The sequence below is a fragment of the Hippichthys cyanospilos genome, chromosome 1, assembly GCF_059441005.1.
Source record: "Hippichthys cyanospilos isolate Australia breed blue-spotted pipefish chromosome 1, RoL_Hcya_1.0, whole genome shotgun sequence".
Lineage (NCBI taxonomy): Eukaryota > Metazoa > Chordata > Actinopteri > Syngnathiformes > Syngnathidae > Hippichthys > Hippichthys cyanospilos.
Window position 1 is genome coordinate 27,959,713 of NC_142369.1, and position 13,532 is coordinate 27,973,244.

The 13,532-nt window shown below is 43.2% G+C and overlaps 1 protein-coding gene across 3 annotated transcripts in view; it reads right to left on the reverse strand.

Moving 5' to 3' along the window:
- dtx1 (deltex 1, E3 ubiquitin ligase) overlaps window positions 1-13,532 on the reverse strand; it is a 32,330-nt gene that overhangs the window by 3,968 nt on the left and 14,830 nt on the right. For 2 of the 3 annotated variants that reach the window (XM_088419206.1, XM_088419196.1), the window contains exons 3-9: window positions 9,324-10,038; window positions 5,373-5,434; window positions 5,089-5,250; window positions 2,959-3,020; window positions 2,699-2,857; window positions 1,804-1,965; window positions 81-170 (exon numbers count right to left, since the gene is read on the reverse strand). In XM_088419206.1, coding sequence (XP_088275332.1) covers window positions 81-170; window positions 1,804-1,965; window positions 2,699-2,857; window positions 2,959-3,020; window positions 5,089-5,250; window positions 5,373-5,434; window positions 9,324-10,038 — 1,412 coding nt within the window. The remainder of the gene's footprint in view (window positions 1-80; window positions 171-1,803; window positions 1,966-2,698; window positions 2,858-2,958; window positions 3,021-5,088; window positions 5,251-5,372; window positions 5,435-9,323; window positions 10,039-13,532) is intronic. The other variant, XM_088419213.1, reaches the window with a different exon arrangement.

Genomic DNA, 13,532 nt, shown 5'->3' on the forward strand with positions numbered 1-13,532 from the left:
GGTGGATAGAGACATTCTTCTGTCCAAAACAATTTTCCAGCAAGTTTGAACTCCACAGGCAGATTTGGGGCTCGGCTCACCTTCCTGCCCTTGTCGTTGTCTGGCAGGTAGCACTGCCGAGGGAACCCTCTTGCGCTGAACTTCTTTCCAGGGTTGGGGTGCTCATTGGTCTGAAACACACAGTACATGCGGTGAAAAACCATTTCCCCCTCCATTTACAATGGAATGGTTTGCTCAATGGAAATGAGCAAGGCTTAACACAGGCGTGTCAAACTCATTATGGTCTCCACCCGCAATTGTAGTGTTTCCCCTCACAGGGCCATAATGACTGTGAAACAAACAAACAAAACCCTCAAAAAATTATAGTATTGAATTATTACATAAACCGTTCACAACAAATAAACCAATAACTAGTTTTGAAATCGGAAGTTACTGTTTTAGGGGGCGCAGGCTACATAAAATGATGCGGTGGGTCAGATAAGGACCTTATGGTTAGCATTACTGCTGCTGTCTGCAACCATGCCCTGGAATTCCTGTCAGTGAATACATGTATTAAAAGAAATAAACAAAAAAACATACCTACCCAATCATGCATCAATCATTTGTCATCACAGTGCCATAAAGTCAGAATGTGGCTCAGAGGAAAAAGATGTAGGTGGCACAGGCTTGACGATGAGAGCAGGAGGTGTACGTCTAGCATGTGGCTGCTGCGCTAACGTGCCAACTGAGCAGTGCTGTCGCCTTTGGGGGACTGAGCCCACTCTCAAAAGGTCATTTGAACATTTCATAGCACCACTGGAGAGTCAGGATGAAATAGGCAGCCTGCGATTCTCTCAATTACAGTAGAGTGGAATGCAAAAAAAATGTTTATCAATCAATGTTTCAGTCTTAATCACAGTACTACATGAGTAATATATTCGGCCTCTAAGATGATTTCATGAAGCATAGAAAAAAAAAAGGGTGTTTGTGTTAAAGGATTCACTTTTGTGGGTCTGTCCAATCTCTTTTTTTTTTTTTTCCGAAAATACTCTTAAGCATGTGGTCCTGAGCTGCTGGTTTCCTCTGGGCACTCCGGCTTCCAAAAACGTGCATAGTCTGTGTATTGGGGACACTAATTTGTCCTAAGGTGTAGCTGGGAGCGTGGATGGTTGTTCGTTCCTCTGCCGTGATTGGCTGGAAACAAGATCAGGGTATCCCAGCCTACGGCCAATAGACAGCTGATAAGCTGCTATTGAAAACTAATGGATGGATGAACAAATGAAAAAAAACAACCAAACATTTCCATTAATTAAATGCAACCTACAGTAAATGCTATATTGTGATACAGAGGGGAGCAAAAAGATAGTTATTTTTCTTCATCTTTATTTTTTGAGTTAGTTTTCAACATTACATTTACAGTTGACCCCTGCTTATTAGTGAAGAATTGGGACCGGGCTGGCACGTAGAGCAAACATTTACATATAATTGGCACTGTTTTTAAGATATATAGCATCATTTTCCCTGTCCGGCCCACGAGGATACATTTTCCTCCATGCTGCGCCTGAGCTCGGATGAGTTTAAGACCCCGGTCTAAATTGTCAAACGATGACTTTATTCACAGCCTCTGAAAGGCTTTTCGATTTACTGTCCTGAGACAGAAAAGACCACGGTGTTCTTTCGTGACTTACACGGCTCACCTTGGTACCAGAATCATCAAACTTAAGCGGATAAAGCAGCCGCAGCACGGCGGGCAATTTAGAGAAGAAAGCATGTGGATCAGAGCACAAAAAGCAAGGAGGATTAGTGAAATCAGATCATTCCAACCTGGACGCCGGCAGGAATGTCGTAGACGATACGGATGGTCTTGGAGTCTGGGTAACCGGGCAAGCAGTGGGGGATGACGTGGTATTCCATCTTCCCGGGGGGCTGAGTGCCCGTTTTCTCCCCATAGATGGTCTTGCAAGTTGGGCACTGAAGACTGCCATCCTGCTTGGGAGAAACGATGTCTGAAAATATGAACTCTTCTGTCGACATATACGGGAAGCATTAGGCAGTCTTTGCAGATTAGACAGCGTTCAAGACGGAGCAAGAGGAAGCCTTTAAATCACCCTACTGTGTCTAAAGAGGGGCCTATGAGTGTTGACATGCCGCACATAGCAAATGAAATCCAACCGATCATTTTACTACTCCGCATCATCACGAAAAAAAGTCATGGCTTGATGCATTAAAAGTTGCCTCCATTGTATTCCTATTGTATTGCGTAGCTCATTTGTGTTCTCTATAAAGCACAGTAGTTTGTAAAAACTATGCTTGTATTTTCCTATTTATTGTCTGATCTTTGCGCAACAGGAGATCTACAAGAAAATATTCCCCCCAAAATGCAATTTCATTTTAATTAGCACAACGAAATATGCTTACATTTTCTCTTTCTGCAGAGGAAAAAAAAAAAAAGGGTACTGTTAATATTTCATGCAAGTGCACCAAAATGAGCTGAATTCATAATGATTTCCTGCAAGTCCCAGTACCGGGCTTTCGAGATGGATACGAGTGATCTGATAAGGCTCACCGAGATCCCCATCTGTGTCGAACAATTGCTGAGTTGGATCATCTGCCAGTAATGTGCAGCTCAGTCAAGCCGAAAGAGGGTGCGAGTTTGTCGTGTAATTCCAGCCTCGAGAGTGACATCATAACAACGGCTGGCTCGCAAGGTTTTACCCACCTTATTGCCATTGTTGTACATGGCCACCAGGCACAGCAGATGGTACATATGGCCGCACTTGCCAAGTTTGCCCACCAACTCTGGCTTGATGCCTTTGTGCTGCAGGACGCCTTCATAGCCCGATGCCGTGGCCAGCCTCTCCATGCAGATGGTACAGTCCTGCACAAGCCAAACACAATAATTCAGCCGCCGTTCTCCACAACTGTGATTTTTTTTTTTTTCCCCCGTATTTTCACACCTGTCGTGTGAGTATGTTTTACCTCATCTGGTGCCACTTTAATTTTGTCGGTGTATCTTCTGACAACATCCTCGGGGGTTTTCCCTTTTCCAATAAAACAGGAACAAATCAGGTACAGTAAAACAGATGCGCACACACACACACACACACACACACACACACACACGCACACACACACACACAAAACTGAAAATAAGAAAAGATTAAGTGGACAGGATCTTCTGTGAACGTTCTAAAAGTCATTTACATTTCTCCTCGACAATTAGTGGTTATGAAAGAAAAAACAAATAAAACACTTTATCTAAATGCTTACTTTGACAAAATCATGAAATTCTTTGATGTCTTTGCAAGAAGCATACTGTACAGGTCTGACTACGTATATTTTTACCTGAAAAAAATTGGTTTCACCCAATGTCTCCTTTAACTTTTGATGCATCTGAGCATTCACACCAATCTCTTGTAGCACGGTGGGCACCGTGCGCACGTGTGATGTTAGTTGCAAAGTGACCTATATTACATAACTCACATTCTGTCAAAAATTAGCAAAGGCGGAGGGGGGCTGTGAGTATGTTTGCCATGAGGCTAGCTATGACCAAGCCAAAGTGTGCTCATTCGCGGCTCGCGTGTTGATAACGCAGGGCAGCTCGGAGCTGCAAGAAGTCAAGTGAAAAGCGCAACATGATGATGTCCATCAAAACTTAAAGGTATTTCACCAAGCAGCAATTTGCTTCTACCCAGCATCAAGACGCCCCTCCCCTGTTATTTATGAGGGCATTGATGAAGTGTCGTCCAGTAAAAATGCAGAATAACAATGCAAAAACTATTTCGGTTCGTTTTCAACTTGTTCGAGTCATCTCGCCTGTGACTTCTTTTTTCCAACAACCTGAGCAATAAGTGTTGCAGACATAACGGTTAGTGTATACTGCACTCGGCACCATGGTAATAAACAAACCATGACTCTACAGAACTCAGAATTAACAGACATATAGCCCTCCACATGTTGGTACATCAACGCCATATCACTGAAATGATGCTGCACATAAGGTAAAATTTACTTATGGTCCGTAGATGGTCCGTGTGTTAACGCAACATTCTGCACATTTCAGTCAGGGATGCTACCAAACGCCGACCGTGTCCTGCCATTATTGACAAATTTTTCTTTGTAATCCGTCAACCACACGTGAATGTGTTTTTACCTATTTGTTGTATGAGGCAAATATGAAAAGACAAAACACATATAGTGTTTGTTTTTTTTATGTGCCGTATACACTGTTCACTGAAATGGTGAGAGCAGTGTGCAATTGTGCAGACATGCATCTTAGGGATTGCACCTTTTAATGTTCACATATAGAGATCCCACTGTACAGGTTGAAGAAGTTGTCAATTAACTACTGCGTATATAATTCTTTTGTGTGTGCAAGTAATGTAGCATGGCTAAGAGCACACCCACACAGCAGAAGACGGCTGATGCCATTACAGGATGTTTTTTTCCACCAGAATGTTTTTTTGTTTCCAGTTCAGCTAACCTGAAAGAGAGGAGCATTGTACCACTATGCTGTCTCCTTTCAATGCACTACGCATCGCCCCTCGTCTGGCTTGTTTTGACACAGCCAGAGCTGTGGTGACGGTGAGAATTGAGACATCTCACTTTGCGTCATTTTAAATTGGATCAACCAGCCACTTGTTTGAAATAAAAAATGTTGATGTGATGTTTTGTTCCTCGGTGTGATAACATACATCCCGAGAGTTTTGGAATAATCCTCTTCGTGATGAACACGGGTCACAACAAAATCTCACAAGTTCAGTGTAGTAAAGGTGAACGAGTACAAGCGGCACAAGAGTTGTGAGCCGAAGGAGAGGACAATTGCAGAGTGGGAACGGCAGAGAGCCCTCACTGATCAATTAGGACAAAGACTCCCTTGGGAGGTCTAGAGTTTCCATGGCTTCCATCGACCTATTTTCGCTCAGGCCGTGGCCTGTAAATGTCTCGCAGTCTCGCTGAGGGGTAAGAAAAGTTACTTGGCGGGTGTCCGTCTTGTTTGGCCATCCATTTTCTAAAGCAATTGTCCTCTTAAATATCAATTTTTAATTTTCAACTATTCCTTCTATGGACACTGCACCTCCAATTCTACCACGTTTGCCGCCATCTTACCTTTCCTCAGATGCTTTTTCTTTGTCTTGCGTCGCATACCGTTGACTCCCGGCACAGGCTTCATGTCACTCTTACTGATATGCGGTGGGTGCAGAATGGGCTTGGGTGCTCGGGTCAGGCAAACCGGGAGACCTACAGCGCACATCAGGATACCGGTCATACCTGATGCGTATGTAACAACACACACACACAAACACAAATACACACATAGAAAACGTTTTAAAACGGTTGTGAGCGGAATCGTAATACGTTCAGGACAAAGGAAACATTTTGGCTGATCCAACCTGCGAGCGCTGGATGCATTGGTCCAGACCCAGTCAGGTTTTTTACTGGGAGCGCAGGAATCCTGCAAGGGAAAAAAAACAAAACAAAACAAAACACCTAAATGAGAAGGCCTTATATTCATTTTGCTGTGATACGGTACATTCTGAGACATGGACGGGTCTGATCCATGCAACAGAGTTTCGACTTGTTTTCACTGTGCACGGACAACGAGGATCAATGACTTGCATATTTAAGCCTACTCGGCACAGCATTTAAAAAAGAAAGTGTCTAATACCAATACTATGTGACTACCAGACTCATCTTTTGTTGCATTGGTCTCAACTCTTAACAAATAATACACAGTGACCAACCATAATTCAATCATGCGACTGTGGAAGAGGCTATTGTATATTTATTAATGTACAAGCTTCCTATACATAAACGACCACTCACACGGAGCATCCGTGTGTCAACGTGGTACTGCTCACTTCATCCACTCACTCGTTGTCGACTTGAAAAAAAAGCTGTAGATCACTCGGCTCTTAGACCAGGAGGGGCCTTTGGCCTTGCAGCTCGGAGGCGGTTCACAAATCCGCATTAACTGGCTTCTTTGATGTAAGTGTGAGCCTCTCTTTCAGTGCCAGCAGGGGGAAAAAAAAACAGTTCCCCTGTGCTGTCCTGTTGATGCACTGTAGCACAGCAACATCCAGCTTACTCCTGCTGTGTAAGTACTTTTTCCCCTCACATTGTTTGATCAAGACTGCAGGACAATATTTTATAAGAATGGAATGAGCTTCGTACGTTCCTACATTATCTTTTGCTGAGGGTGCACTGGTGAGATGCACATATTAGAAAACATAAGTAATGAAAATTTTGCTGAAAGAAAAAAAAACATTTTCTGTCGGGGGGGAGTCGAGTACAAGTACTTAGGCTAAACTTGGATCAAAATCGTACAGGAACTGGGTGCACAATTTAGGATATGCAGAGAAGAGCAATCAATCAGAATTCCTCAATGCAGTATAACGATCCTCATTATTTGGCACATTGTGCACACTTCCTACCACCATACAGTCCAAAGAACTCGCAACTTTAATTAGGGATGCTTTCATCTTCATCGCAAACCACTTGAAGCAAAGCTCACACAAAAAGCTCCAGAGAGTATTACATCATAAATATGCAATGTGATACAACAGCTGCACGCTTAGTGACTTAAAGGAAATAAATAAATAACACCTTTGCATATGAGCTACACAAAAACAAGCAGGCAAACGCTTATCCATGCTCGTTATTCATACAAAGTCAGGACACATTGACTTTTGAAAGCAGTGCACCGGAGCTTTTCATTTTGTAAAACTGCACACTGGCAGTTGTCTTTTTGGTTTAACTTTGCACCTCTGCAGGAAGTCAGCTTATCTGTCCTGGCAGAAGCTTGAGCACTGAAGTTCAAGACATGTCTCCGCGTCATTCTGCGGATGCTGATAGAACCCAAATTTGATGTACTTGCCTTAATGAAATTGGACTGGAATCATTTTCAAGTTTTGTCTGTTAAATAATAAATCCATACAGAATGTAATCCATCACGTCAAAGCAGTTGTGTTTGATTAGGTCATGATTGCAAAGAAAAGAAAAACATTCCTTTCTTCCGTTTGCTTGAGCACTCCTCTTTGAGCTCATTCAGTCAAAGAGGATGAACTCAATCACTTTGACATCTCTTGAACTCTGCCAAATCAAATCCCTCGTCTTTCTGGCTAGTGTTCATCCCGTCATCCCTTATGGTTTCCATTGAGTAGCCAAGAAACATCAAAAATTATTATTTTTAATAAAATATACTTTTCAACCACAAATTGTGTGTAGACAGGTGATTTGTAGTTTGTTCTTAAAAGATATTTTTGTGTGACACCAGAAGTGGTATTTCTGACATATACAGTAAGGTGCAATAAAGGAAAGTCTCTCTGGCTGCGCAGTATATTTTAAATCTAACGCTCTAATTTGTGACCCTGTCCAATTAGCTGATAAACTAAGGCCAGCACCTCTACTCCATAATTGTCCATTAATTACTTCCTTGTCAGGTCAGCGCTAGAGGACCGCTACACTTCTGTCTGTGCTTTACAAGAGGCCTAGGCACAAGCTGAGGAAAATTCAGACAAAGAGGATACATTCCACTCCTCAATGAAAACTGAGAAGCAGGATCTCCCAAAAAAGTGACCATGTTGAGCTTTCATAGGAATAGGCTCCTTGTAGTCTCTTGATTATGCATTATCAAATAATATGGGGGTACAGAGGGAGAATCACCACCCGTTAATGGCAGATTGACTAAAATAGCCTCAACAAGCCGCAGGCTATCCTACAGTTCAGACAGACGACAATATTGAGAGTACTCTGGAGGCAACCAACAAATCTTTCCACTTTTGTTGTCAAATTCATGTTCTACATGCCACATACTGTGCGTTGTTTGGGGCAGCATGTAAAGGCAGGTGGCAAGAACTTGGTCTTCGTGTGTACATTACACTAATTTGTTGACACAAGCAAGCGTGGTGAAACTACTAATACTTGTGTATCAAAACATGTAGCAGTTTGAAGAGACACAATCTCCCAAATAACACCTTCGATCAACGCCTACGACCCCCCCCTCCAAAAACAAAACAAAAGATAGACTATCAGTATGAGATAGAATATCATCATTGGATGGGCAATTCATTAGATACATTGACAGAATCTAGTGAAATTCAAAACAAGGGCTTTGTCCAAAATTCAAATCTTTATATGATTAATTTTAATGCTTGGTTGGTTGTCATTGACACCATCTGATTTTTTTGTACATATTTTTCACTGTTATGTTTGTAATGCTCTATTTTGGTTGTGCAAAGTGGGGTGAAAATCTTTTTCTTAAAAGGGTAAGAATGTATTAAAAAGAAGGATGTGCTGATAACAGTATAATCTGATGTAACGGTAAAACACAAAAATAAATAAATAAATAAATAAAAATCCCACAGGGCGCCAAGTATCTATGTTTCTATATTCTGCTGCAAGCAAAAAAATCTGATGTCTCACATTCCGCGTAGATTCCTAGAGTCTGCCTCCCACAAGTGAGCATGTGCAAGCGGTTTGTGTTTGTGCACACGTGAGCATGCTGCTGAGGCTATGTTCTGTAAACCACGTGCATCCTGTATGTTGAGCCACTCGCCTGAGAATTTTTGTACTCCGCCTCACCACAGCCCCTTCGACAGCTTTCTCACACAGGCTCCACAAAAGTGAGTGAGCCTTGTGCCTATATTGAATTCTTAAAATCTTTCTCCATCACCTTTGTGTAGGCATGTACAGAAAAGATCACTTGCTCTCACTATGACCTTTCAACTGACACATAAATGAAAGTTCAGTATGTGCTAGTCAGAAATGTATCTCCACATGAGTGGCTAGGGAAAAGTGGAATGAAATGACACCATGAGGTTTTCATTTTAGTAAAAAAAAAAAAAGGGTTGGATTCAATCAGTGACAATACTAGAAAAATACATTTCTGCCAATGTTATTTTCCACTGAAGTCAAGCCACTCAGCACAACCCATAATTTTTCATGATCCATTATTAATTTTTTTCCCTGTGGAGCCTGATCTCCATGGCTAAACGGTCCCCACAACTACACCACAACCCGCCCGCCGCTCATGCTCGAGCCACTCATCATACACACAGCCCCAAAGCTAATGAAACCCGAAAGACGCTGACATCACATGCTTCTTACACAAGCCGTGCTGCAACGGCATTGTGTGATAATGACACATGAGTTCAAAGAAGAAGCAAGAGAAAGAATTGCAGTTTTTCTTGCCTTTGGGGGCCAGCATAAGCTAATTATTGAGGAGGAACCATGTCAGATCCACACATGGGAGGCTTTTCCAGTTGGACTTCTGCGGTAACACTCATCAGCATGTGAACATTAATACAGTGATAATACAGTTAAAATAAGACTTGGCTCATTACCCTGGTGGAACGGTTCCTCTAGGACTGGCCATAGAGATGCGCTGAGTGCCCGGTTGGTTCAGGTTGTTCTGCCCATTGACGGCAAGTGTGTTGTGGCCGTGGGATGACATCACAGGAAAGTTGGCTGGGGACAACGGCACCTGCGCTTGTTCGCCTTTGGCTTGACCACCGCCCACACTGACGTTATTGGTCGCGGACGAGTTCGGAGACCAAAGAGAGGTTCCGGCAAAGGTGTTGCTCTGCCGTACTGCCGTCAGGGTCCCCGCGCCAGCCGTATTGCCGGCTGCCCCTCCGTGGAGCTTCCGTCTCTGAGAGGCAAGGATGGCATTGGACGCGGCTCTCGTACTGTTGACCAGGATACATTGCTGACATGAGCAAGGCTGGCCGGAGCTGGCTCCCACAGGCCAAGACTGCGACTTGGGGATGGAACCCATAATAAGTGGGTAAGCAAGATCCATACGCCTCCGAAGGCGCCGTTTGCGCTGGCTCTGCTTGTTGGTTTGAGACATGCTGTTGAAGTCGATGAGGTAGCAGAAGCCCAGAGAGGTCAGATCCAGCCATGGGTGCTGTTTCTCGTAGGCGTTCTGGATGGTCACGCAGATTTCCATGTCGTACGGCGTCCACGAGCCGTTGTCGTTCTCCCACTCCCACACCACGCCTTTGCCCGGAGCAGAGGACGGTTCGTAAAAGTTCCTCTGCACTGGTCTCATGGTGCCTGAAAAGACAAGACAGGATTGAAGAGGAAAATTATGATCACAATTTAAACTACAATGACACTTAGTGAAGTGCACAACTCAGTCAAGGGCAAAATCATTTGTGAATAGGTATAAATTCTCATAAATGAAGATATGCTGCCGCTTTCCACAGTGGATTGGCCAGAATTTTAAAACCTTGTGAGCGAGATCCCTGTCGCAAGGTAAGCTAACACTAATTAGGGTTCACTGCACAACTGCTATTAACAATAATCTATAAACAGTTCGGGTCAATGCGTATCAAGACGAAAAATACAAAAGCTCATGTTAAACAGTACATTAAACACAATAACAATGAGGTGGGCTAGCTGCTAACATTAGCCCCACTGAAACCTTTACATCTTACATTTCAAATACAGTAAATATTGTAATGGAACTAATTGCTTACTTTGAAATGACAGTAATAAGTAATAATAATAACAGTTTGTGTTGCTGTCAAGCAAATACAATGCAGTTAGCATGGTCATAGCAAGAAGTTGACTTGCTATTTTAAAATGAGTTCAAACGCTGGTTAATCCAATTAGGAAATTAATAAATGCTGAGGCAGGAATGTGTGCAGCTAATGATTACTTTGTAATAAATCTCCACAGGGTTCAAGGCATGTATGACTAATTGTTGCATTATATTAGTGGTTCAAGGTATTTCCACTAGATCATCACAAAACTAGGCTGTGTCAGCTCAAAAAAAGCTCAGGAGACTCAGCAGGACCATCAAATATTCAGAGAAACAGTCATCATCCCCACAATCCTTTGCTTTCTCAGCCTCAAGACTATTGAAAGCACCAATGCCCTTCTCTCACGGTCGCTTAGCTTCTCTCCCATTATAACGCAGTATAATGGCCACTTGGGAAATGTTAGCCCCAAGAAGTGAGCAGGTGTTCCCAGACAGCCCTCCTAAGGGTTAACTGTACCGGTGGAACAGGATAGAACTGGAGTGACAAAAGTGTGATGAGAGTGTGTGCAGCGGCCTAATGAGAATTAGAATGAGTAACAACAGCAATCTTTTAGCTACTACGCAAGGGCTGCAAAAATTATGGATCAGCATAAACAGCAATGTGAACTTGAGTCTCTGCTTCGAGGAGTCATCCGGATGGCTAATTTTATTTTGAGCTCCCCAGAAACATACAGGCATACACCACTCTTCCTTTTCTAAAATTTGATGGCAGCTATACTTAGCGGTAGTCTCTCTACTTTCATTCAAAACAACATGAATTCTGTTTGAAATAATATTCATGATTGTGCCTTTCAATCTTGGGATTTTCTGCACTTCCCCTCCATGCGCCGTTGTGGCTGTGGCTATTAGGTGGTCGTTGCCTGTTGTTGCAGCAATCCCCGAACAGGCTAGTCGACACCGGAGGAAAGGAATGCCATAAAGCTTAAGGAGGAGTCCCATTGGGCTTTTGTGCCATGTGGTACTCCAGAGGCAGCTGAGAGGTACCGAGTGGCCAAACTGAGTGTGTCTTCGGCTGAGGCAAAAACTTGGGTGTGGCAACAACTTTCGTATGGCTTCGAGGAATGGATGGGTGAAAGGATGGTTGAATTTACTGCACTCGGGGGAGACGCACTGATATTGGATTATTTGACAACTTAGCGCTTTTGTGTTTGATATACTAAGTATATGACAAGGGCCCTCAATCTTCTGCAGTAATTTACAGATGTGTCCGCACAAACTAATCAAACGTGACTTGCTGACGTTCTCAGGGCAACACTCCATGTCCTTCCTAACAGGAAACTGAGAGAAAGTGTCCACTTCCTGGCTGGTCCTGTGTGATTTTAGTAGCCATCTTTCCTGCCTCCCTGCCCTTCCCCAATGTCCTCCAGTTGTCTTTGCCTTCCTATCAAGGGAATGCTAGCTGTGTCATGTATTGGCTCGTCAGACTGCAGAAAGGGACTCTAACCCCACTGTCATTCTGGGCCAAGACAGTTCAGGGAGAGCTCAGCTGCCCTTCCAGGTCTCAGCTGGAGGAAACCTTCCTGCAGCCAGTTTGTTGCTGGAGGTCATGTGTGCTTCCATTTCTAATAGCTTTGTTTTCCTCTGGCAGTGACCGAGGACCTGTCTAAATGCCGCCAGGATGGCTGAACAAGTAGAATGCAAGTGTAATGTCCTTGGCTATCCTCAGAAGCCATCTGCGGGAAATGAAAACAGATGTCATACTGTTTAAATACACTATAGGAAACTATGGGGACATATTGCTAAAACAGAAAGCGTAAATGGAGATATTCCTTCTTCGAGCTCGTTTCTTGCAGTCACATTTGAATGGGGAAAAAAAGCTTTCAGTATTGGGATGCATGCTAATTATCGGACCTGCAGAGGGGGCGTGGGGGGGCAATAGTAAATTAGACAGAGAAAGCTCCCTCAAGCCCATTAACGTTGGTCTGGTTACTGTCAATTCAAGAGTCCAAGCCTCGATCAAATGACGCAATATGGCACCCTTTAATGACTTTGTAGACTGTTACCCATTTGCCAATACGCTTTAGTTTTTCCCAGAGCTGTTTATTTTAACCTGGACTCTAGGCTGTGCCCTAATTTCTTGATATGAAGACCAAAAAAAGACATTGGTAATACTCGTACAACCAACCAAATTCTCCTCTGTCTAAAATATTATTTGCTCCATATTTGGGGTAAAATATTTCAGAGAGCACCTTATTTCACTATATTCACATGTACTCAGCAAATAGACTAAAATCATTCTATTAAATGAAGTTAAAAAAAAAAGGCAATCTATTGAGCTGCATTAGAAGAGGAGTGATTAGCAATGCACTGAGCACAACATCCATCCATGCATCTATTTTGGATAACTGCTTTTCCACACTAGGGTTGTTGGCTTGCTGGTGGCTATCCCAGCCTTCTTTGGGCAATAGGCAGGGTATACCCTGAACTGATTTCCATTCAATTGCAGAGCACACAGAGGCAAACAACCATTAACATTCACAATCACACCTAAGTGCAATTTGGAATGTCTAATACCTGCCATGCATGTTTTTGGAATGTGGGAGGAGACCGGCATGTTCGGCGAAGACGCAAGCAAGCACAGGGAGAACATGCAAACTCCACACCGGAAGGCCGGGCAAGCTGGAATTGAACCCAGAAATTTTTGGTTGAATATAAACCATATCACATATGTAATAGACTGATGGGGACGGCCCTATGACTTGACGGCTCCATCATTAAATGTGCAAGGAAAACACCTCTGATGGAAATGAGTAGTGTTTTATGTACAACCACAACAAGTGTCACAAGTCTTTCAATAAAGTGCATGGGATTTATGTGTGTTGTAATAGAATACGTTTCTGGGGCGACACCGTTGTGAGTGTCATCATAGATAGTATGAGGCATGTGAACGTTGCCACTCGTGTTTTCCCGGAGCAGGATACCAGCAGCCAACTTCTCAGTGTTTTCCTCCACAGTCTGTCTTGGCTGTGCACCACCACAGTCTTTCTGAGCAATTCCTCAGTTT